This window comes from Emydura macquarii, unplaced genomic scaffold (assembly GCF_026122565.2).
Source record: "Emydura macquarii macquarii isolate MOO-44397 ecotype Brisbane River unplaced genomic scaffold, CSIRO-AGI_Emac_v2 contig_1551, whole genome shotgun sequence".
NCBI lineage: Eukaryota > Metazoa > Chordata > Testudines > Chelidae > Emydura > Emydura macquarii.
Window position 1 is genome coordinate 15809436 of NW_027131688.1, and position 21940 is coordinate 15831375.

The 21940-nt window shown below is 44.9% G+C and overlaps 1 protein-coding gene and 1 long non-coding RNA gene across 4 annotated transcripts; one reads left to right on the plus strand and one right to left on the minus strand.

The window, feature by feature from the left end:
• Positions 1-1289: 1289 nt before the first annotated feature.
• On the plus strand, positions 1290-21497 carry PPP1R36 (protein phosphatase 1 regulatory subunit 36). Of its 3 annotated transcripts, XM_067554932.1 has the most exons (10): positions 1290-1481; positions 2823-2909; positions 3693-3826; positions 3948-4014; positions 4968-5066; positions 8460-8600; positions 14988-15030; positions 17180-17373; positions 17463-17657; positions 18515-21497. In XM_067554932.1, exons 1-10 carry the CDS (start codon positions 1417-1419, stop codon positions 18747-18749), a joined length of 1260 nt encoding a protein of 419 aa, XP_067411033.1. In that variant the 5' UTR covers positions 1290-1416; the 3' UTR covers positions 18750-21497. The 3 variants fall into 3 exon arrangements, with proteins under 3 accessions (XP_067411033.1, XP_067411032.1, XP_067411036.1); XM_067554931.1 differs by lacking the exon at positions 1290-1481 and having other exon boundaries at positions 2685-2909; XM_067554935.1 differs by lacking the exons at positions 1290-1481; positions 18515-21497 and having other exon boundaries at positions 2685-2909; positions 17572-17982.
• LOC137157585 (uncharacterized) lies at positions 5183-9697 on the minus strand. The gene is made up of 3 exons (XR_010921150.1): positions 9595-9697; positions 7566-7677; positions 5183-5269 (listed from the first exon to the last, which is right to left on the minus strand). It is a non-coding gene; the product is annotated as an uncharacterized lncRNA (long non-coding RNA).
• Positions 21498-21940: the final 443 nt, after the last annotated feature.

A 21940-nucleotide genomic window follows, 5' to 3' on the forward strand; every position in this document is an offset into this window, starting at 1 on the left:
TTGCTATCATTGGCTATACTTGTATCTGACTCGCCATCTCCTGTATCATTAAACAGCTTCTTCTGCTTGATCTTTCACTAAATTGATCACCCCATGTTTACAATCGCAGAATACTGCATTTATGCAGCCCCTTTCATCACTTGAAAAAAAGATGGATATTATTTCCATTGTACAGATGGAAAACTTGAGGCCCAAAGCGGCCAAGATCATACAACAGTTCAGTGTCAAAGTCAGGAATAAAACCTTGATCTCCTGACTCCCCGTTGAATGTTCTAACCATTATTGAGGTTGCCTTCTGCTGACATGAAATGATTTTGGTATTCTAAGGTCTTGTCCACATGGCCTACAATGCAAGCTACCAGGGTGTGAATTGCAGTGCACATTAAAATGTTGCGCTCTCACTGCCCAGGTGGACCCTCCTAACGAACTAAAAGGTACCTAGTTTGTGTTAGCATAGTCCTTTCAGTTCATGCTAGCAGGATCTACACAGGGCGCTGCAGTTCACACCCCTGTAATCCACACTGTGAGGCTGTGTAGACAAGCCCTAAATCGAGCATTCTGACAACATTTTAGAACTGAGTAAGAGTCTGTGGGGATCTCTATGAGACTGGTTGGTCAGATGGCAAAACATGGCAGACAGCCTAAATGCAATACTGGATTTACATTAATTATCCTTTTTTAAGCCTTTGCAATCTTTCCTTTTTAATGGTATATAAAAAAGACTGAAATTTTTTTGGTAGTTTTTTTTTTTTCCAAAGTTTTTTTTCTCCTTGTTTTTCACTTTAGAAATACAAAATAATGTAAAATCTTGTCTTCTCTGGTTTTGTTGGATACCCCTGGGAGGTCTAAAAGATGTTTTGTGAACTCTTCATACCTCAGTTTAACAAACAAGGAACCTGCTGAATCTTTAACAAAGATTTCCTTTCTCCAAAGTCTTAATTAGTCATTGAAGTTAAATAGATGTTACCAGAAACAAACAAAAAATAATGTGTTTTAAAGAGCCTGACTAAAACCCCATCTGTTCTTAAAAGCTCTGCATTTACTTGTTCTCCAAAATCTTCCAATTTAAGGATGATTTAAATTTCTAATGTTTAAAAAAATTAAACCCCCAGCAAACCTTTCAGGCCTTTAGAATATTAAAGAAGCAAAAAACAATAGGAACCTTCTCTTCCTTAGCCAGTCAGCTTTTGGTGCCAAAGATTTTGTCTGTCTGGCCAGGTCAGGAGCCAGTTCTCGAGAACTTGTCTGACAACATGTGCATGAAATGGACAATTAAGACAGACCAAACAATAGCCAAAATACATAGTGTTTGTATTATAAATACTTTGTTTAAATGGGCTGAGAATATGCCTGGGTTAGATTTTTAAAAAAGTAATTAAAGAGCTTATACATGACATTATATTTTAATTTTTGTAGATGATAAAAATAGCCCCAGGGGTGTGGTACTGGAAAGACGACACCAAAACACTTGAATTTGCAAGGTAAAAGTTTAAAGTTACAATTTTTTTAATGTACAGACTAATGCCTTGATCCAGCAGTCCTTATGCAGGTAAAATTGGATCCCAATGGGGTTTTGCCCAAATATGAATCACAGGACCAGATCCTACCTATTTATTTTCCCTGTTGAGAGAATAGCTTTTAAAAACTCACTCTGTAGAACATGTTGTCGTTTATCCCAATAGATTAATGGAAAGGGAAATTTGCCATAGAAATAATGAATATGTTGATGATATTTATTCTGCACTACTCGCCAGCAGAATTCACTACAAAAGGATCCCAGCAAGGCATGTTATATCAGATATGCATGTGCCTGAGAGACAATGCTCTGAAAGCAAAGGGCCAAATTCAGACCTGGTGAATTGTGTGCAACTTCACTGAAGACAATTCAGCTGTGTCCAGTGCTGTGTTTGACCCTGAAGTACTTTCAAGCACGCAGGAACTTTAGGCATATAATACAGCTGTGCCTGTCAAGGAGTGATATTGCTCTTAAACATTATTATTTTTTACATTTTTGTGGCAGTTGTGAATTAAGACTATAATGGGCCCAAATCTACCAAAAATTTGGGCCACTGAAAAAAATACAGGCTCCTTCCTGAAAGAGCTGAGAGTGTGAGTATATGCCAGGTTGGGCAGATGATTTAGAGTCAGTCACGTGACTCCCACCTGCTGCCCCTCCACCCTTTCCCTGCGCATTCCGGATCTTCCTCAGGCATCTGATTCTTCCTGTGTGTATCGTCTCTTCCCTGCTCCCGCTGCTTTGTCGGCCCATCACACATGCCCCTTTTAAGACTGAGTCCCAGCAAGTCTACCAGCGCCTCTGCTGGGCCCAGGTGTGCTGCTCCCTGCCTGCCTGCTGTCCCTGTAAGGACAGTAGTGGGTTTCCCCAGTTGCTTGTGTCCCACAGTGCACAGCGACCCTGACAGCAAACTCTAGAATGAGATGGCTCACTTTCAAGCCTATCCTCTCTGAGACAAAACAGGACTAAGAGCCCATCCTGCTCGCATTGATTTCAGTTGGAGCAGGCCCATAGGTAAGTAAACAACCTTTCCCTTCCCATCTCTCTCCTACTTTGCGGTTCTTTGGTGTGGCAGATGTAGCAGTGAGAGGATATGAAAATTGCCTGATGTATTTGCTCCTCTCTAAGCCTGCCTCGATGGGTAGCAAAAGCAATAGCCTGACCCAATCACAATCCAGAGATTTGTCTCAGTGTCACAGGGAAGCCAAAAAATGTGGGTGTTACATTCAGTATGTACTGAATTCTTTGCCCTGTCCTGTCCAATTGCTCTTTACCTTTCTGAATGTTCACTCTGTATGTGTTACAGCTCCATCCCTGCCACAGATGCTAGAGAGAAACTCAAGAAGGGCAAAACCATCCATTTTCAGGAAATGGGTGGTAAAACACTGGACAGGTATGCCAGTTTAAACTCACTTGGTTAAAACAGGAAAGCAGCATTATTTGCGTGGGATCTTTTGCTCATGGTCTTAAGAATATTGTATTTTTATCTTGCTTTAACGAAGTACGTAAGGCAGAAGGTAATCTGTCATTTCAGCAGCTATGTCAGGCTGAGTGGTAAGTGGTCTGAGCACAGGTCTGGGAGACTCCTAACATCTATTCCTAGGTCTGACTCTGGCTCCTTTTGATCATGGGCAAGTCACTTAACGTCTCTGCATCCGTTTCCACATCTGTTAGAACGGGGACAATAATACTTATCTATAGAGAGGGGTCTTGTGAGGATGAATTTATTAATTCATGTTCATAAAGCACTTCAAAGATTACAGTTGTTGTTACCATTATTATTTATTTTACACATGGACTAGGTTGGCATACACTAAAAGGCACAGTTCATTTTCCTCTTTACCACCAATATCACCAAAGAAAATACCTTTGACCTAAGTAGTCTGGTCACAATTTATTATGTTACCCACTGAAAGAATCACATTCAGAAGTGCTCTGAAGAGTTGAAGGACCCTGGTTGGCTGAATGTGGTCCACTCGCAATAGCTTATAGAAGGGAAGGGAAGGGAAAGGAAGGGAGGACTTCAGAGTATTCATCAAACCCTTTTTAACCATCAGTTTTCATCTTTAAATTGAATCAACTGAAAAGAGAATGTCCCAAATGTTAACAGCAAACTTGTATCTGACTGTAACCCAAATAAGTGGAATTAATAGTATACGTTAAATCCTGCATGTAGATCGACTCCTAGTATGTTTCGAGATTTGTTTGGTGCAAGATTCCCTGAGAAAAAAATCAGTATACATGAAGAGAAATCCCCTAGGCTGTCAAAGCGGGGACAACACGAGTGCGTTACCTTAGATGATGTTAAATGTGAGTAAGCCCTGCCATTTGGTACAGTGTTATCCTTACAGATTAGAAAAGTATTTCCTCTAGAAGTTTTTCCTTGGAAATATTTTTGATATGCATTTTTTTCTACCTTGTGCATTTTTAGATGCTGCTTTGTTTCTGGTACAAGAAGATGAATCATATCATATACCATCTTTTACAGCAATTATGAGGTATGCAGTCTGGAATTTGTTCTAAGAATTTTGTGTATGTGTTGTGTGTGTTTTAATAGCTGATGGTGATGGAGTCAGAGCTTGTAAAGAGCGGAGAGTGAAATATTTGAGATTTAAAATCTCTCATCTGTCAACTATAAAATTCAGTGGAAGGTGCTACCAAATGCATTTCAGCCCAGACAGAGTACAGCGAGTTAATTCCCTTACTCTTATGAAAGGGTCTTTCACTCTGTTTACTAATGGTTAGATTGTGACTTGAGCTAAGCACTCATGCAGGGTAGTAACCCTGCCGGCTACCCACACATCGGGTCTGGCACAAGACCCTAAAGGGGAGGACATAAAAGGGTGGAGCCTTTGTTCTTCATTGCCAAAGTAGAACTGATGAGCTGGTGCAGATGGTGTCAGAATATGCTGCTGGTATTTTTCAGCAGTAAAACAAGAGGAAAGCAGAGAGGGAAATGTACCTCAGGGGCATGTCACTGAAGCATGGGGGGGGATACCACTTCCACACTACCTTTTGCCTATAGCACCAACCTAGCCCTAAGCTCAGGGAATGATCACTTGAGAAGAAAGGCATTTTTCTGCTTGGACTTTTAAATGCAGGTTCCACACTGACGATGTATTTTGTACACGGAAGTCATATGTTTTATAACCCACCCACTTCAGCGGGCCTATCTCCTGTAATGGTCGCATGCCAATCCACCCTTCAACATGTTTCTTGGACTGTGTTTGTTAGTCTTTCTATAGGGGCATGTCCTTGCAAACCCTTACTAGAGGGTGTAGTGCTTAATACTCCGAAGAGGTTTACGAGGGTAGGAAGCACTAGGCTAAGTACTAACTGTTGATAGACAGTAGGCACTTCGGGGGCACTTCAGGGCAAGGACATTTTTTTAGGTTCAGCCTTACATCGATAGGGTTACCTACATGATGGTGATTTGCTGTCTTCCATTTAGGAGTAAGCAGCTGGATGAATTCCTCATGGCTCTGCTTTTCTACTTATCGTATTATCTGGAAAAAATTGCACTGGAAAAGAAACCCAAATCTTTTATGGTGTAAGTAAGAGACTTTACTGACTTAAGGACACAGGACCTGCCCCTGCCCGTGCAGACAGGCCTTACCCAAGTGAATAGTACCGTTACTTCAGTGGAACTCCACATGTGAGCAAGGACTACTGGAGGGTTGGGCTCATAGTAGATACAGAATAGGTTTCCCATTACTGGCTCTGTTGGGACATTTGAATGTGAAGGTCTTTTATCTACAAGGAAAACATTGTGGGTATGTTCTGAAATACTGACACGGACAGACACAGCTTACAGTGTTAAAGGCAGAGGGCCCATTCTATGAACATGTGGTCCCAGACATACTGCTCACTATTGAGAATAGTCTCTCCTCCCTCCCTAGTATGTTCGTTCTCCTTTGTCTGTCTTGTCTATGTAAACTGTATTCTCTTACTACGTATATATACTGTGCCGAGTGAAATGGGGCCACCATCTCAACTGGAGTCTATGTGCTACTGCACTGCTAATAAACTGCTACTGATTTTCCCTTGACTTCACTGGGATGAAGCTATGTTAGTGAGCACTAAGCCCAGTCCTTTGTGTTTGCAAGATAGGGCTGCAGGTAATCAGATAGTGTCCCACATAATTTACAGCAGCTATTATAAATAAGCAAAGATTTGTAACCTTCTGCACAAGGTTATTTAATCAGCAGCTTGTGATGTTTTGGCATCTTTCTGAACTTGCAGCAGGATTTATGACACACATCCATCATCCCTTAGAAGGTTGGTGTTTCCAGGCAAGCAACCAAGTCAATTCCTATATTATGGAGCTCTAAAGAAAGTTCCAAAGAAGTTAAGGTTGAAAGTAGCTTTTCATCATATGCCTAATTTCAAGCCCCACCAATGTCCTTAAACGAATAGACTCCGTCTGAAATATTTCACGTGTGGTCTTGTGCCTGAGGAATGTTTGATTTGGGAGTCACACTTCTTTTTAGAGCTCCACTTCATAATGGTTTATAAAGCATGACTAGATGTTATAAGCATGTTGCAATATGAGAAGTATATGTGAGATGGTTATATATTGTTCTCTGGTTTTGACCCAAGTGGTTAGACAAAATTCAGGATCCTATGAGTTGGGTTTGTTAGGAGGAGAACTCGATAACAGAGTCGGTTATTTCTTTGATTCTGCACCGCTCCTGTTTATTGACAAAGAAGCAATGAAGTCCTGTTGCGTTGAACACAGGAGGAATCTAACAACAGGAGGTAGTTTCTTTGCTCACAGGTCCAAGCCTCTTTCAGCTAGCATTGTACCCAAAAGTTCTCTCTCTTAGCTTTTTCTCAGGATTACGCTACCAGTGTGTCTGTGACTGTACCTGGTAATTCCTTATGGCTGCCTCTGTTTCCTTCTGTGTGTTGTTTCTCCTGCTTCTCTCACTCAGAGCTCTTATTAAAACAATGCCCAGCAAAGGTCCCATGCCACATAGTTCAGATTCCTGTGCCACCTCTCGTGTTGCTAGTGTTTTGGTTGGAGGTCCCTATTATTTCAGTTAATTAGTTCCATAAAGGAGCTTATTGGCCTTCTTACAACTATCTTAAATGAAGGGTGGTGATTTCAGTGAGGTTTAACCCAGCCCACCATCAGTAGAGGTGTTACAGACCAGCCCTGGTTATAGGCAGCCTATTGTTTTGTAGGACTCTATAACAATCTATACAGCAATTAATAAGCCATTTATTAAACCTCTATCAATCATCTATCAACCCTTTATAATCCATTTGTAAATGGAGCCTTTGTTTTTGTGGGACAGACTGCGGGGGATTTGTCTTTGGCTTTGTAGAATTGATAAGGTCCACATCCATCGATGATGTGTCTGTCTGACCATGTACGGCCATGTCTACACTACAAAATTAAGTTGACCTAATTTATGTCGGCATACAGCTGCTGCAGTAATTACATCACTTGTGTGTGTCTACATTGTGCTTCTGGTGTTGGCAGTGCACATCCTTCTCAGGAGCGCTTGTATTGATTGTACTGTCAGTGTGGGGAATTGTGGGACGGCTCCTGAAAGCCAGTAACAGTCGACATAAGCAACGCACTGTCTCCACTGACACTGCATTGACCTAACTACATTGACCTTGACTCTATGCCACTTGTGGAGGTGGAGTTATTACGTCGGCGGAGCAAGGCTGATGTGTTGGCAGGAGTGAAATTGAAGTGCAGACACTTCCATACTTAGGTCGATATAAGCTGCCTTGCGTCACCCTAACTCTGTAGTGTAGAACAGACCTAAGAGTTGAATAATTAATAAATAAATAAATAAACAAGATCCATAAATCTCAAATGTGATTTCATATGCGGAGGTCTTGGATTCGCTGGTAGCGCTGGGGGCGCTGACCATTGAGATAGTCCCCTGCTGCTCATGGCTGGGGAAAGCCCGCATGCAGGTCCTGAAATTGCTAGTGTCTCCATCTGGAAAGGCAAGATGCTGACCACTAAAACGGCGAGTAGTTGGCCTCTTGCTCAAGGGGCCATTACTTGACAGAACTCACCACTTACCTCTGGGTTTCAAACATTCTTGCTTTGGAAGGTTGTTGACAAGTTCATGTCAAAGCCTCTCTGGGTTCATCTAGATTCCTTTTCCCATGCCCCTGTCAATCTGGTTTCAGATCTGTGTATGGCAGAGAAAGACAACGTCTGTATTTTATCTTTACTTGGTGCTCTACTGACCATGAGTCCCAGCCTGGGACCTAGCAGACTTCTTACAGGTGCAGATATACCGAGCAAAGAACTCCAAAACCAACCAGCCACCCTTCCAAAAAGCAGGGAAAGGCACTCCACCCCATGAGTGGCCGTTCGAACTAGGTTTTTTGAAAACCTAAAAACAAGGGTTTTCTTCACTTTCTAAAATAATCTTCTACCTTTATTGTTCCTGGAATCTCATATTTCAGAAATGGTTTAGCCTGAAAGTTCTACATTTGCTTTAGTAATTTGTGCTAAAAGAGGATGAGAACCTTTCAGTATTTTTTTTTGAAGGATTTTGGAGATATTTGCTCAGCGTGACCCCAATTGTACAATGAAGTGTGTCCATTTGCAGGGCCGGGGTGTATATCTGACCCTGCAAGAAGTCCTGAGGGCCCCTGGCTAAGGTTGCAAGAAGGGTTCACAAGCTTGGTAGGACCAGCGGGATTCCCTTGGCAGTCTGTGAATGTGGAACTTACAAACCCTGCAGGGTCAGAGAGAATTTATGGGGCCAAGTCCTATGCTGTGTTGCTCCACCAGCTCCGGAAGTGTTCTAATCTGTCTGCAAACGGGTCCTCTGGGCTTGGTTCATGCAGTGTGATGGTTCATATATATGAATGGACATATTCTTTCCTTTCATAAACAGTTGGGCGTGTCTCACCTAAATAGAACATCCTTTATTAAAGAATATTTTTCTTTCTTGTAAAACAGGAACCCCAGTGTGTTAGACAAAAAAGAACTGGAGGAGACATTGGCTAAGCTAGCAGGAACCAAGAAACACCTTGCCAAGGTGTACTGCATCCTTATTCTCGGACTAGGAATGGCTGAACAGCATCACATGGCTTGTGGAAAGTAAGGAAATGCACTGACTAATTTTCCCTCTGATGACACCTAGCTGCGATAGTTGCTGTTACACCTGACATCCAGGCAGCCTCATTTCGGGTATGTCTGCACTGCACTCAGGAGTTGTGATTGCAGCAGGTGTAGGCATACTCGAGTTAGCTGTGATCTAGTGAGGTCAAAGCTAGCTGAAGTAAGAATAGCACTGAAGCCATAGCAATGTGGGTGGCGGCTGTGTCCAGGTGTTCTGGGTGGGCAGGGCTAACCTGTGCAGCCTCCTATGTCGCAGTGATTTCATTGCTAGTGTTACTCAAGATGGCTTTGATCTAGCCCAGATCAAAGCTAACTCAGGGATGCCTCGACGTGCTGCAGTGACACCTCCCGGTTGCAGCGTAGCCATGCCTTTTCTTTGACAAAGACAAAAGCCCACAATAACCCAGTCCAGGTGAGCACTGCAGGCTGGAAAGCATTGGCCAGGGCCAAGCGAGCAGCTCTGAAAAATTGACTTTTGGTTTAAATATGATGCTGCCAAGTGATTCATAGAGTGTAAGGCCAGACGGGACCACCCTGATCCTCTAGTCTGTTCTTCTGCAGAACACAGGCCATAGGACTGCAACACACTGCAGCAGAACTTTGGATACCTGACTTACAGCTCAGATCCAGCTGTGCAGATGCCTTCCTGGCTATAGGAGCAATGTGGTGTTGAACGGGTCCAGCACAATCAACTGGGCAAATGACAATACTCACATTAATTGCCATCTCCAAAGCCTCTGGGGAGATTGGGGGGGGGGGGGCAACATAGCAGGGAGGAAGGGAAGGTTAATACATCTTAGGAGGAGAAAGGTAAACTAATTAATCTATGAAATATACCATATTGTGACATCAATGCTATGTCATATTCCTCCCTGTGATCAGTGCGCTGCTATGCACCAGCGTACTGTGTAGGCATTGCCCACCCACACATAGCAGCAGGGTTGAACTATTGCCAAAGCCTTCTGCTACCTACCTCCATGACCAAGCTGTTCCCCAGTCCCTCCCGATTTATCTTGCCACGGTTACGACTCTTTCCATAGCAGAGTGCTGATGCCCATCCATCCCAGATCTCGAATCTGAATTGTAGAGGAAGGGTAACCAGCAACCAGCGACTGTAACTGTTGGCTGCCTCAAGCCTTTCTGCAGATCCTGGCACACTTCCCTCCCATGCTAGGTCTGAGCTAGTGCAAGAGCAGAGCTGGGCCTGAGAGCTGCAGATAGGCCATAGGAGCAGCAGAGGGACGGAGCATGAAGAGAAGAGGCTGCACTTTGGGAGCCTGGGCGGCAGCAGGCAGGGGTTGGGTGCTTTAAGGGTACGTTTACATTGCACACTAAGTGCAGGTCTGTGGGGATCAGGCCCGTTGGCTCGTGGGTTGCAATAGGACATCGCTGGCCAGCCAGAAGATATTGCACTGGAACTAGCCCTGCAGTATGGTCAGCATGAACCCATCAAGGGAGAGACAGGAGAGAAAGAGGAACAGAGGGCGAGAGAGATGGGGAAGGAGAGAGGGGTGTGTTGGAAGAGGCAAGGGATCCAGGGAAAAGTGGGGAAAGAAAGATGGAGGAAGGACATGGAAGGAGAGGAGAGAGGAGTAAGAAGGGATGAAGGTGAAGCTGGAAGGAGAGAATGCGAAGGAAATAATGACATAGAAGGAGAGACCACACAGTGCTGAGCCTACGAAATCCTGTCTTACTCACTCCTACTCCTGCACGATGATGTGTTATCCATCGGCGCCAAGAGGAGGGGGATTCGCTGTCAGCCTCCCAGCGTGAGGGATCTCTGCCTCTCTGCAATGGCAGCAAGAGTCTCTGCCGCTGCAGCCAGGTCTACCCTGCTATTTTTAGCACGCTAGCCTGAGTGCTGCCAGCCTCCGTCTGTGTGCCTGGGTGGGGAGGCGCACTCCCGGCTGCAGTGCAGACATACCTTCAATGGCTGCCAAGCCCAAGTTCCGCCTTTTGCTCCAAACACTCTCCTGTGCTAGCCTGGCGAGTGTGTGTGTGTGTGTGTGTGTGTGTGTACGTGTACACGTACACACACCCTGCAGTGTGAGCAGACCAAGAGGAAGGAAGCTCTCCTGATTTACCAGGGAATTGCTGTTGCTAATCCCACAGAGCTCTCGCTCAGCGTGTGCTCCATATCATGAGGCCCTGAAGCATGAGGAGGAAAGAGCGCAGCACAGTGCTTGTGCACCCTGGGGCCCGCGCGGGGGACAGGCTTGGCAGCATTGTGTGACCGGGTGCTGGATCTCTGGGCTGATTGCCGTTTGGGGGTAGGGCTGTGGGGTTATTTTCATTTTCTTGCTGATTAGACAGGAAGGGCCGTGCCAGGAAGCGCTGACTGTAATACAGCCCCCAAGGCTGCAGGTGCAAGACCCAACTTGTGCAATGTCTTCTCTGGGCCAGCTAGAGCTACTGGCTTTGAAGAACTCATCTGTTCTTGTTTAGTGTCCTTGCTAGGATAAAACTCCCTGGACAAGTCATCAGTGGAGCAATAGCTCTGGCCTACTTACGGAGTCTGCTGCCGGTGCTCTCCCTTCTCCTTCCTGGTAGAAGGAAAGGTGCAGGGCTGTAGCCATATAGAGAGAAGTTGATTCAACACCCCCTGCCCCACCCTGCAACACTCTGGGTAAAAAGTGAAGAGATCTGAATGAGAATTGTCAGTATTATTTGGTATTTACCTTACAATCCTGCCCAGAAGCTCTGAACAGGATTGGGGCTGCATGGTGCCAGGCTCTGTAGAAACACAGAGGTAGATGTGGTCCCTGCCTCAAAGAGCTCACAGTCTGGGGCCTGGTCTACACTACATGGTTAGGTCGACGTATGCTGCCTCGTGTCAACCTAGCTGTGGAAGTGTCTTCACTTAAATGTGGCTCCTGCCGACGTAAGTGCCTCTCTGCACCGATTTAGAAACATCACCTCCCTGAGCAGCCTAGAGTCACAGTCGATGTAATTAGTCGGGGCAGTGTCAGTGTGGACATGGTGTTTACATTGACTGTTGCTGGCTGTCCAGAGCTGCCCCACACTGACAGTACAATCGATACCAGCGCTTCTAGAGAGGATGTGCACCACCAACACAAGGAGCCAAGTGTGCACATGCACAAGTGATTTAATAACTGCGGTGGCTGTGGGCTGATGTAAGTTAGGTCGAACTAATATTGTAATGTAGGCATGGCCTAAGAAGACTGACTGTCTATCTATCTATCAAGGGTGGCATTTTCAGAAGCACTCAGCACTGAAATGGCTGAATGGTCACTGGAATTTCCAGAGGCTGCCTAAAACAAATGCTGCTGTGTTGCACTGATCAACATTTACTAATTATTAAAGTTGGTTGGGAATTTTTCAATTCAGTGTTTTCATTGGCAAATATTGATTGGTTGAAACTCTTCACGGGACAGGGTCGGTTTCCACTAATTTCTTGGTTTGAAAAGCTTTTTGGGAAGAACGTTTTGAAATTGCTCAGATGATACACTTCAGCATTTTTTAAATGAAAAATGTTGTTGCTTTGGTTCTATCTGACTTTTTAGTTAGAAATCTAAGCTAATTATATTTTTAAAAAATTAAAAATCTAAAAAAAGGTCAAAAATGAAACATTTAAAAAATGTTGAAATGTAAGTTTCAGTTGACCTAATTTTGTTTCTCACATTGTTGGTTTGTGACAATTTTTGAGATTTCAGCTTTTCGTTCTGATTTGGAATGGGAAAAAGTTTTGAAATCTCAACATTTTTCCAGGTATGGGAAAAGCATTTCCCACACAGCTCTTCTAATTATCCATACACAGCTGTTAAGTTATTAATTGTGCCTGTGAAGTTTTCTCCAAGAGTTTAGAAAGGAGCCTATTCTGGAGGAAGAGTAGTGTGAGGCTTCAAATGGTGTCCACATGTAACTTAATAATGATTGAAATGTTTGTGAAACACAGCTTAGGAGTCCTATTTTGATGTTATCTCAGACTGTGTTTTGAGGAGTTCCCCAGCAGACCTATTTGTGTGTATGAGCTTTAGTTCTTTTATGTTTCCAACCCCGAGGAAGGAATAGGTGTGTCTGGCTTTCTCCTCTGAAACTACTGGGACAGATTGTGCAATTTTTTTATAGTGCCAATTTCCTTCTGGGTATTTTTTCATAATGGGAAAAAATAGGTTGTGTTCTCAGAGCTGCATATATTGCTTACACAGACATGGCCAAAGCTGGGTTTTGCTTGAGGTCTGAGACAGGACTCACCCAGACCTTGTTGTGGTCCACAGTCCATAAAATATATAGTTGTGGATTAGAGAGCTGCAAAAATGGCATATGAAGCATTTATTCTGAATTGCATCCACATGCAGGATGCAGGGTCCTGTAAAAGTTAAAAAGTGTTTTAATAAGCACACGCACACCTCTGCTTAATGTAGCGTCTGGGTTTGGCTGGGCTCTCCTCCACTATGTCTAATGCATCCATTCCCACCGGTGCACTGGCAATTCTACAAACGCCTTCTTACTGTGTTTCTAGCACATGGGATGCATTTCACTCATTTAGCCACTCACATATTTAATTTCTTACAATCCCCTCTCCTGAGCTTATTGAAGTTTGACATTTTCCTAACCTTGCCTGCATTTTTTTTAAGCTAATGAGTAAGAGTGCACCAAACACAGGAACTACCTGCTGTCAGTTTTACACGAATTTTAGGAAGGTTTTTAAGGTGTAGCTTGACAAAGCCCTGGCTGGGATGATTTAGTTGCGGCGGGTCCTGCTTTGAGCAGGGGGTTGGACTAGACCCTAATCTTCTATGATTCTATACCCGAAGCGGTTTTCTTGGGTTAACCCCTCCTGCATGGTTAGCATTGGAGGGGGAAGGGATGTAGACCACAGCCATGCTGGACTCCAGTTGAAAGGCTGTTTTCTGTTAGTCTTTTGTCTAGGGTGGTTGGGTTTCCTATCATGCAGAAAGCAGTTGGAGGATTTTGTCATTAAGGGACCATACAAGCTACATTGTGCTAAAAGGTGAAATCAGCTCATAAGGGGTCACTTTACTTAATCCACTGTTAGATTTGATGATTATATAATGTTCACGGCTGATAGCGCATTCCAGGTACTGATGAGCAACAAAATATGCTGAAGTTATTTTACAATTCTGCAATGACAATGGACCAGGTTTCTTGGCCACTGTTAATTAAGCTCAAGAGGTCCTATCCTTCCCATGCAGAAGGGAGTCCACTGTCTCTGTGCCACCATCTCCCCTTACTTTGGACCCTGCTTAGCACTTGGGGCTTGGGATCTGCAGCTGGGGAAGTGGCAGGATGGGATAATGGGGCAGGGGAATGGAGTGGGGCTGGGAAGGATGCACGTCTTTCCCCGGCCAGTAAAAAAGCCAGTGAACAATTAATGCAGCCTAGAGCATATCACTTTTGCTGTCCCCTCAGTACTGAGGTTCCTGGGTGCAGTAGCAGCTGGGGAAACCCCTGGTAGCGTGGCACGAGTGGCGCTGCACTGTTGGGAAGCTACAGTGGCCCTGCACCTGCGTGTTGGCATGGAGGCACAGAGCCTCTTGCACGTCTCTTAGGATCTACCCAGATCCTTCAGGAGTCTGTAGGGCCTGGGCTGGGGGGGAAATTGCTCCCCATTCAGTGGGAGAAGAGTCTGCCCCCTTGCAGAATGATTGAATGGCTCCTTGCAGGGTGGGGGTTCTGCCTTTCAGACCGACAGGTATGTCCGTGGCAGGGGTTAGCCGGCCCAGTGTGGATCAGATCGATGTATTTCCAGAGCCAGCCTTTTATGAGACACGTTCCTGTTACTTTAACAGAGGCCGTTCTCCCTAAAGCTTTGCCATTCTTCTGCAAGTTTTACATTTCCTCCTCGAATCCCAGACATCCTTTCCCTTCCATTTCTCAGCTATCATCTCTCCGCTTTGAACTGATATTGCTCCCACGCTGGCTACGCCCCCCTTGAAGTCAATGAGAGTTTTCCCATTGACTTCAATGGATGCGAAGTTGGACAAATGCTGAGTATTTTTTTAAAACCACTCAAAGGGCCTGATTTTATTAGGCCCCGAACCCAAAACTCTGTTTGAAATGAATGGGAACATCAGGTGCTCAGCCCCTCTGACTGTCAGGCCCGTGGCATTTGGGCTCTGGCAGATTTAATTAGCTAAGCCACAGAGTGTTGTGCATTTTTCTTTCTTTTCTTTTTGAATCAGTCCAAGAATCCTGCCTTTCTCTGGGACAGCGGGCCGCTGCATTGCTAGAAAAGGTGATTGCTCAGTGACCAGCCTTTCTGTGCTGGTGAAATGCCAGCTTGATGGCAGCCATGTGATTTGTGTCCAGTATGCTGAAAGCATAAAAGACTTGAAAGCATAACTCCTGCTATTAACTTTGTGCTATTGTTTATTGTCTTAGGAGAAAAACATCAGCAGCACAGAAAGACCGGGAGTTCTTTGAGGTAAGAAAGAGACATTCATGGATAGACACTGAGCTTTTTCTCTAATTCTAGAATAAGATGAAATGAAGGAGGATCAGAAATAGTAGCTGCCCTGGGTTCAAGATACTGGGCCATATCATCTGCTGGTGTAAGTTGACTTAGCTCTGTTGAAGTCAGTGGTGTAAATCAGTGTTGCTTCACCTGAGGATCGGGGCTAAGATCGGTAGTGGTGGAGAAATCAGTGAGTTGTTTAAATTGTCACTAACACACACTTCCTCAGAATTGTTCTGGCTGAGACAAGACACTGAGAAAGTGGCTCTTTTACTCAAAATTGGAAGGCCTCCATGTTGTTCCTCCCTGTCCAAATCTGCAGAAAAGAAAACAAAGCAGGTCAAAGTCTTCGTGATCAGCCCTACAATAACAAACCAATTTGCATGTCATGAAGGAAAAAAAATCAGCAAGAAAATAGAGTTCAGTTTGAAGCTTCCATTCGGGTTAAATCCAAAGATCACGACTGCAGCAGTGAGACTAGCACTGTGTGATTCAGAAATGCAACAATCTTAACGACGACAGGAACATTTCCCATCTTTCATAGTAACGTTTCCAGATGTCTCTGCTGGAACTGCTCAATGAACGGATTTTAACAGTTCATTTCCAGATACCATACTTCACCACATTCATAGAAAACATTTGAAACCAATACAGTATTTTGGACTCCAGTGGATTGTGTCTGATGTGCTTACGTAGGGTTTGTCCACACTTGAAATGCTTCAGCAGCACAGTGGTGGAGCTGTAGCGCTTCGGTGTAGAACTATCTACGCCAATGGGAGGGGTTCTCCTGACAGCGCAGTTAATCCACCTCCCTGACAGGCTATAGCTAGGTTGACAGAAGAATTCTTCCATCGACCTATTGCTGTTTATACCAGGGGGGTTAGGGGCATAGCTATGTCTCTCAGGGATGTGGATTTTTCACACCCAAGAGTTGTAGTTCTCTCTTCGAGTGATTGCTCATATCCATTCCATTATAGGTGAGTGCGCGCCCCGTACACTGGTTCCCGGAACTTTTTTGCCCTTAGCAAGCCCCGTAGGGTCGGCTCAGGCGCCCCCTGGAGTACCGCGCTCATGCCGTGGTACATAGGGCACTGCCGACCCCGCGGGCCCTCAGTTCCTTCTTTCCGCCCGTTGACGGTAGCTGGAACGTCTGCCCCTTGCTTTCAAAGCAAGCAGCAATCCCTGTAGTTCTTCTAGTGTTAGTTGTTAGAGTCTGTCGTTTAGTTAAGTATAGTATTTAGTGCATAGTTAGCAATTAGAGATAAGATCTTGCCCTTCGGGGCTTAACGTTGAGCCATGCCCGGCTCGACCGGTTTTAAGGCCTGTGCCGCCTGCAGTAAGGCCTTTCCCATCAGCGACCCTCATGACCGCTGCCTCCGTTGCCTCGGGGAGCAGCATCGGAGGAATAAGTGTCGCATCTGCAAGGCTTTCAAGCCTCGCACCCAGAAGGAGTGGGATGCACGCCTGAAAGCAATTCTCATGGAGTCCGTGCTCCGTCCGGACTCGGAACCATCTCGCTCCCCCGCGGCACCGAGCGTATCTTCTACCTATGTAAATTTCCAGCATAGACCAGCGCTTAGCAGAAATTCTATGTAACGGGGACACATTCAGCCTATACCAAGTATCTCGTGTATTTAACCAGGCGCTAACTAGGTGTGAACATCTAAGCTTTGGTCTTTTAATACTGAAGTTGCCAAGCAAGGATGAGATGTGATGATCACATTTCTCATAGCTGTATTCAGTATGTAATTTCATTTCCAGTCTTCTCTGTACATTTTTAAAAAGTAATGTCCTATTCTCCACTTAATCCCTATGACTCAATGTGTGGAGACACTACTGTTCCCCGCTGAAACACAAGCATACCGAACAGGACTCAGGCCGTTTGGCTCTAAAACACAGAGCTACTAGGATGGCCATCGGTCGTGGAAAGTGTCTCATTAAGAGGCATTCTACCATGCTCGAAGTCCGTGCACATTCTTTAACAGTATCACTACTGTGCTGCTGTATCTCCATTGACTTCAACGGTATTACGCCAGCAAATAATTGAGCCCCCCTTGGTACAGTGTGGCTTTTTCTGCAGCACAGCCATTTGATAAGATTGGTCTCTGTTTTTATTTAGTGCTTCTACAACTTCTGTACCTATGTGGCATGGGTGGTGTTCAGACGGAAGCACTTCCAAGAGATTCAAGAAGAAGTGGGCAGGCTTCTTCGCTCTGACATCTTTAACTCCGCGCTGAGAGAGAAGAACAGCCCCGACCTGCAGAAAACAGACATCTCTGCCGATCAGAGGAAAGTTATCTTTCCCTATCACAGGTACTGCTCCTTGCTTGTTATCCCGGGGCATCGGGGAGCTCGCACTGCACCCCGGCATCAAACTAAAGCCTCATTTGTTTTTTCCGAAGGAGCATATATGCTAGACGCCCAGCCATAAAGAGTGTTGTTGGCCAGCGCTCACCAGTGCTCAGTACGCTACTGCCCCTGCCCAAAGACAACGCTCAGTATCTCTTCCAGAGCCATTACCTCCATCGGGGCAGAACCCTTCCAACCTGCAGCAGCAAAAGCCTGTCGGACTACTCAGCGGTTGCTCTTGCACCCAAGTAAGGAGCTGGGTCCGCGGATGTTGGCTGCATTTCTGCAAGGAATGGCTGAAACTTACGGAGCCCTTCTAATCTCACGGGGTGTATGTGTGAGTCCGATGTAATTAACTGAGCTCCCGTGCCCCCATGTTGCTTTCCAGACCCAGCAGGACCAATGTAGTCCCACGGCCTGGTGGGAAAGCAGGATTTGGGGAGCCTGCAGCCCCTGCATGCTTCCCCACCAAGCAGTGTTTGGGATGGGGGAGGAGCAGGGCCAGTGGAGCCCTGCTGCCATTTATTTCCCAGTCTCCCATCTGCTTCTGTGGTTTCAGCGCGGTGCTTTACCTCCGGCTCAGAGGCCAGGAGGGCAAGTGAGCTCCTTTATGGAACTGCTGCTGCGTGTGGTGGGCAGTGCCGCAGATCGCCGCGGCCACCACTGGAGGCTTGGCCCGGCCCCTTCCAGTGTGTGATGTGAGGCGTCAAATTCCACAGATGTGGAATGAAAATCTCTGCAGTGTAGAGGCATAGAAAAAAAGGGGGTAGAAGCAACTCCACTGCACTCATTTTTTGTGTGATTGTTTATACAAGTTGAGTCAGATCCTCATAGAGTGTAAATCGGTGTCATTTCGCTGGTGGGAGTGGAACCAGGCTGATCTGAGGATCAGGTGCACTACGTATAAGAGGACTTAAGTGGTGTATAGGCCCCGTGCCAGCCCTCAGCACAGCAGGGAAGTTTTCCCTTGGGGTAATGCCTCACCCAATGTCCCACCAACGAAAGGTAAAGTTCTTTGCAATTTTCCACATAAAGTTGCAAAGTTCCGCCCCAGTTTTCCTTAGCTCTGGTGCTTCAGTTACATCAATGACTCCTTTTGAAACAGGGTAGGCATCATTGGAGCCCTTCGCAGCAAGTTCAATCCCCATACGCTCATGCCTATTGGTATGATAGAAGAGGAGGAGGAGGAGGAAGAACAAAGAACAAAGAGAAACAGTTCCTCAGCCAGCTCCTATGACCTGGCTTTGTCATCTCACAGAGGCACCCAAACTGGAATCAGTCGCCAGAGCATGGTAGTCTCCAGAGTGACTACGGAGGGGGACTACTCTGAGAATGGTTAACAGAAATGGCACCCTCTAGCATGGGGGGTAATTCTAGTATGTGTTAAGTAAACCTCTTTGAAGCTTCATTTTTAAGAGCACTGGCTATTTGTGACAGGCAGTGCAGCTTAGTGGATAGGGCAGTGGACTAGGACTTAGGAAACCTAGGTTCTAGTTCTGGCTTGGTCACTGACTTGTTGGGTGACCTTGGGCAAGACTCTTCAGTGCTTGGTGCCTCAGTTTTCCCATCTGTAAAATGGGGATAATGATACTGATACCCCCCCTTTGTAAAGTACTTTGAGATCTATGGACAAAAAGAGCTCAGTATGATTATTGTTATTTTAATTTAATCAGATCTGTGTTCCTTAACGATTTGCATTGCTAAAAAGGTTCCTAGAAGGCTTGGCTTACCAAAAATTAAAAGTCCTGCAAATGATGGTTTTACTGGAATTTCCTCTTAATACATTGTGTTTGTTTCACTGTGCTTTGCACATGCAACTATCCAGATTAATGCAGGACAAATGTTGATAAATGAATAGCAAACACGAATCCCACTATTTAAAGATATAGGGCAGATCCTCAGTTGTTGTAAATCAGTGTTGCCCCACAGAAGTCAAAGGAGCTAGGCTGATTTACTCCAGATGAGGAGCTGGCCTGCAGTATTTATTATATAGCATTTGTCTCTTATCTTTCATTTTCTCCAGTGGGGAAAATAGATCCTAGATTTCCAAACATTAATTAACATATGCATTTGGGATGTCGACATCATGAAACAAAAAGCTAATCAGTCATATGAAATTACCAGAGTTTTCCTATAAAACTGTCCATTACCATTAGCAGAAAACCGTGGTGAAATCTTCGCCCTTTTGAAGTCAATGAGAATTTTACCATTGACTTCAATGGGGCCAGCATTTCACCCCTTGACTCTAACAATGAAAGAAAACCAGAGGGTGGTAGTGTTTTCTCAGAGCCAAGAAGGAAACTTTAACATCTCAGTGTATTATTTAAAATGATATCTATGGGACTGCTACGTTCTCCTCATTTACATAGACGTTGAATGTGATGTGCTTTGCCCAGAACAAACACTTCTTAATTATGCATTTCTGCATTGATTTAAGGAGGGCAAGTTAGTGAGAAGACGAATGCACAAGAATCAGTTTATGGGCCTAAGTAAACGTCCTTTTCTGATGAAAAACAGATTGCTGCTAGAATGTACAGCAGCAGTTCCAAATACTTGCCCCCCCAATGATGTATTTACTTTGTCCTTATAACATTCAGATTTTCCCAATATTAAAGTTTTATTTTTAGAAAATAATCAGCAAAGTAAGATTGCCTCGTGTGTAACATGACCTTAATGTTGTCACATATGGCCTGAAAATAGCACTGAGCGGAGGCTGTTTATCTCACTGATCAGAGACTAACGATGATACTTCAAGGGCTAGATTTTCTAAAAACTTTGTAGGGCCATGAATGTGCAAAATGCACATACCACTTGGTTTTGGTTGTCCCCAAAGTCCCCCATGTTAGTGGTTCTCAACCTTTTTGGGCTCAGGACCCATTTGTAAAGTTTGTGGCCTGTTGCAATGCAGTAAATAGTCTGGGGTGGAGGCCCTGGGGTGGTTTTGGTTGGATCCTGCCCCCCAGGCGGGGTTTGGATGCTGCCCGGCACTCACCCCACAGTGACGGCTCTTGCAGCTCCTGTGCTGTGGGGCTGGCTGAGCTTGGCTCTCAGGGTTTCCAACCATCTGTAAATTTACAGACAGTCAGTAAAAAGTTGTACAATTTTAACACTGTCTGTAAATAAATGAAAGTGTCTGTAAAATTGGGTAGAAATAAAACATATTGTATTTTGACATTGATTGTCGTCATTCGGAATCACTTCTTGTATCATAAAGCTACACTGACCATGCCTATTTCAATTTCCTGTTTTCTATTATTACACACACCCAAAGAACCTGACTGATCAATTAATTGCAGCTAAAACAATTGTGTAATTCTGAATTCCTGTGTACAGAAAATCGCAAGTGAGTACACACTTTTGTGACATTATTGTATTGTTTATGGTATTTTTAGTGATGTCAGTAAAAAGTTTACCATGTCAGTAAAAAAAATCAACTTCAGATCTTCATGTCAGTAAAAAATAAAATGCAAGGTTGGCAACCCTGGTCCACTCTGGATGTTGCAACCTCTGGGGTTGCAGCACCGCTCGGGTTTGGCCTCACTCCCCTGACTGGACCTAATTTGTGTGAGTGGAGTTGCGACCTGGCTCATGGGGTTGCAGTGCCACTCACTCAAATTTGTCCTACCCAAACTGCCGTCATGACGGCTGGGCCAAACCTGAATGGTGCTGGGACCCCAGAGGTGGCAGTGCCAGGAGCAGGGAGGCGAGCCCAGCCAGCCCCAGGGCACATGAGCCACAGGAGCTGCCACGTGACCCTTTAAAACATTCTGGGGACCCAGTTTTGGGTCCCGATCCCTGGGTTGAGAAACTCTGCCCTCTGTGGTGTATTGAAAACTGAATGGTCATTGTAGGTTGTCACTTTAAATGGCAAGGATTTTTCCTGGTCCTGCTTGCAGGCGAGGAAAGGAAGGAAGGAAGGAAGCACGTGATCTGGGTCTAGCAGCAGTCAGTCTGGAGGGAGATGGCCTATAGTAAGGTGAGGTGAATTGTGCCTCGCTGCCCTAGGGAGCAGCCTGATTTCTTTGTCTCTGTTTTTGGGCTCTTGTATGTTATCATTCTGAATTCTAAGAAATAAAGTTATGTTGCAATCTTCCAACAAGAATATTTATGTGTTTATCTAACTTCTCTGTGTGTATGCCGTGAACATAATATCCTACAACACTTTTTTCCTCACTGCATGATGCAACACTCAGTAGGCCACCTCGTAAGAGTTTGGTGACTACAAAAGAGCTTCCTTCTCTTGAGCTGTGTGCAAACCTCCTACTGACCCCCGTGAGAGCCCTGCATGGGCTGAGGGGTGTACATGGTCCCAGCTTTCTAGCTACAGCCCATGCCCCTGAATTAAAAATGAAATTTGCCCCATCTGCAGAATGATTCCAATACCTTGATACACTATATATTGGCTTTACTCAGGGCTAAACATTGCCCCGCACATACAAATTAGACAAATTAGGAAGTTGGTCAGAAATCAACATGATGAAATTCAATCAAGACAGGTGCAAAATACTTGACCTAGAAAGGAGAAATCAAA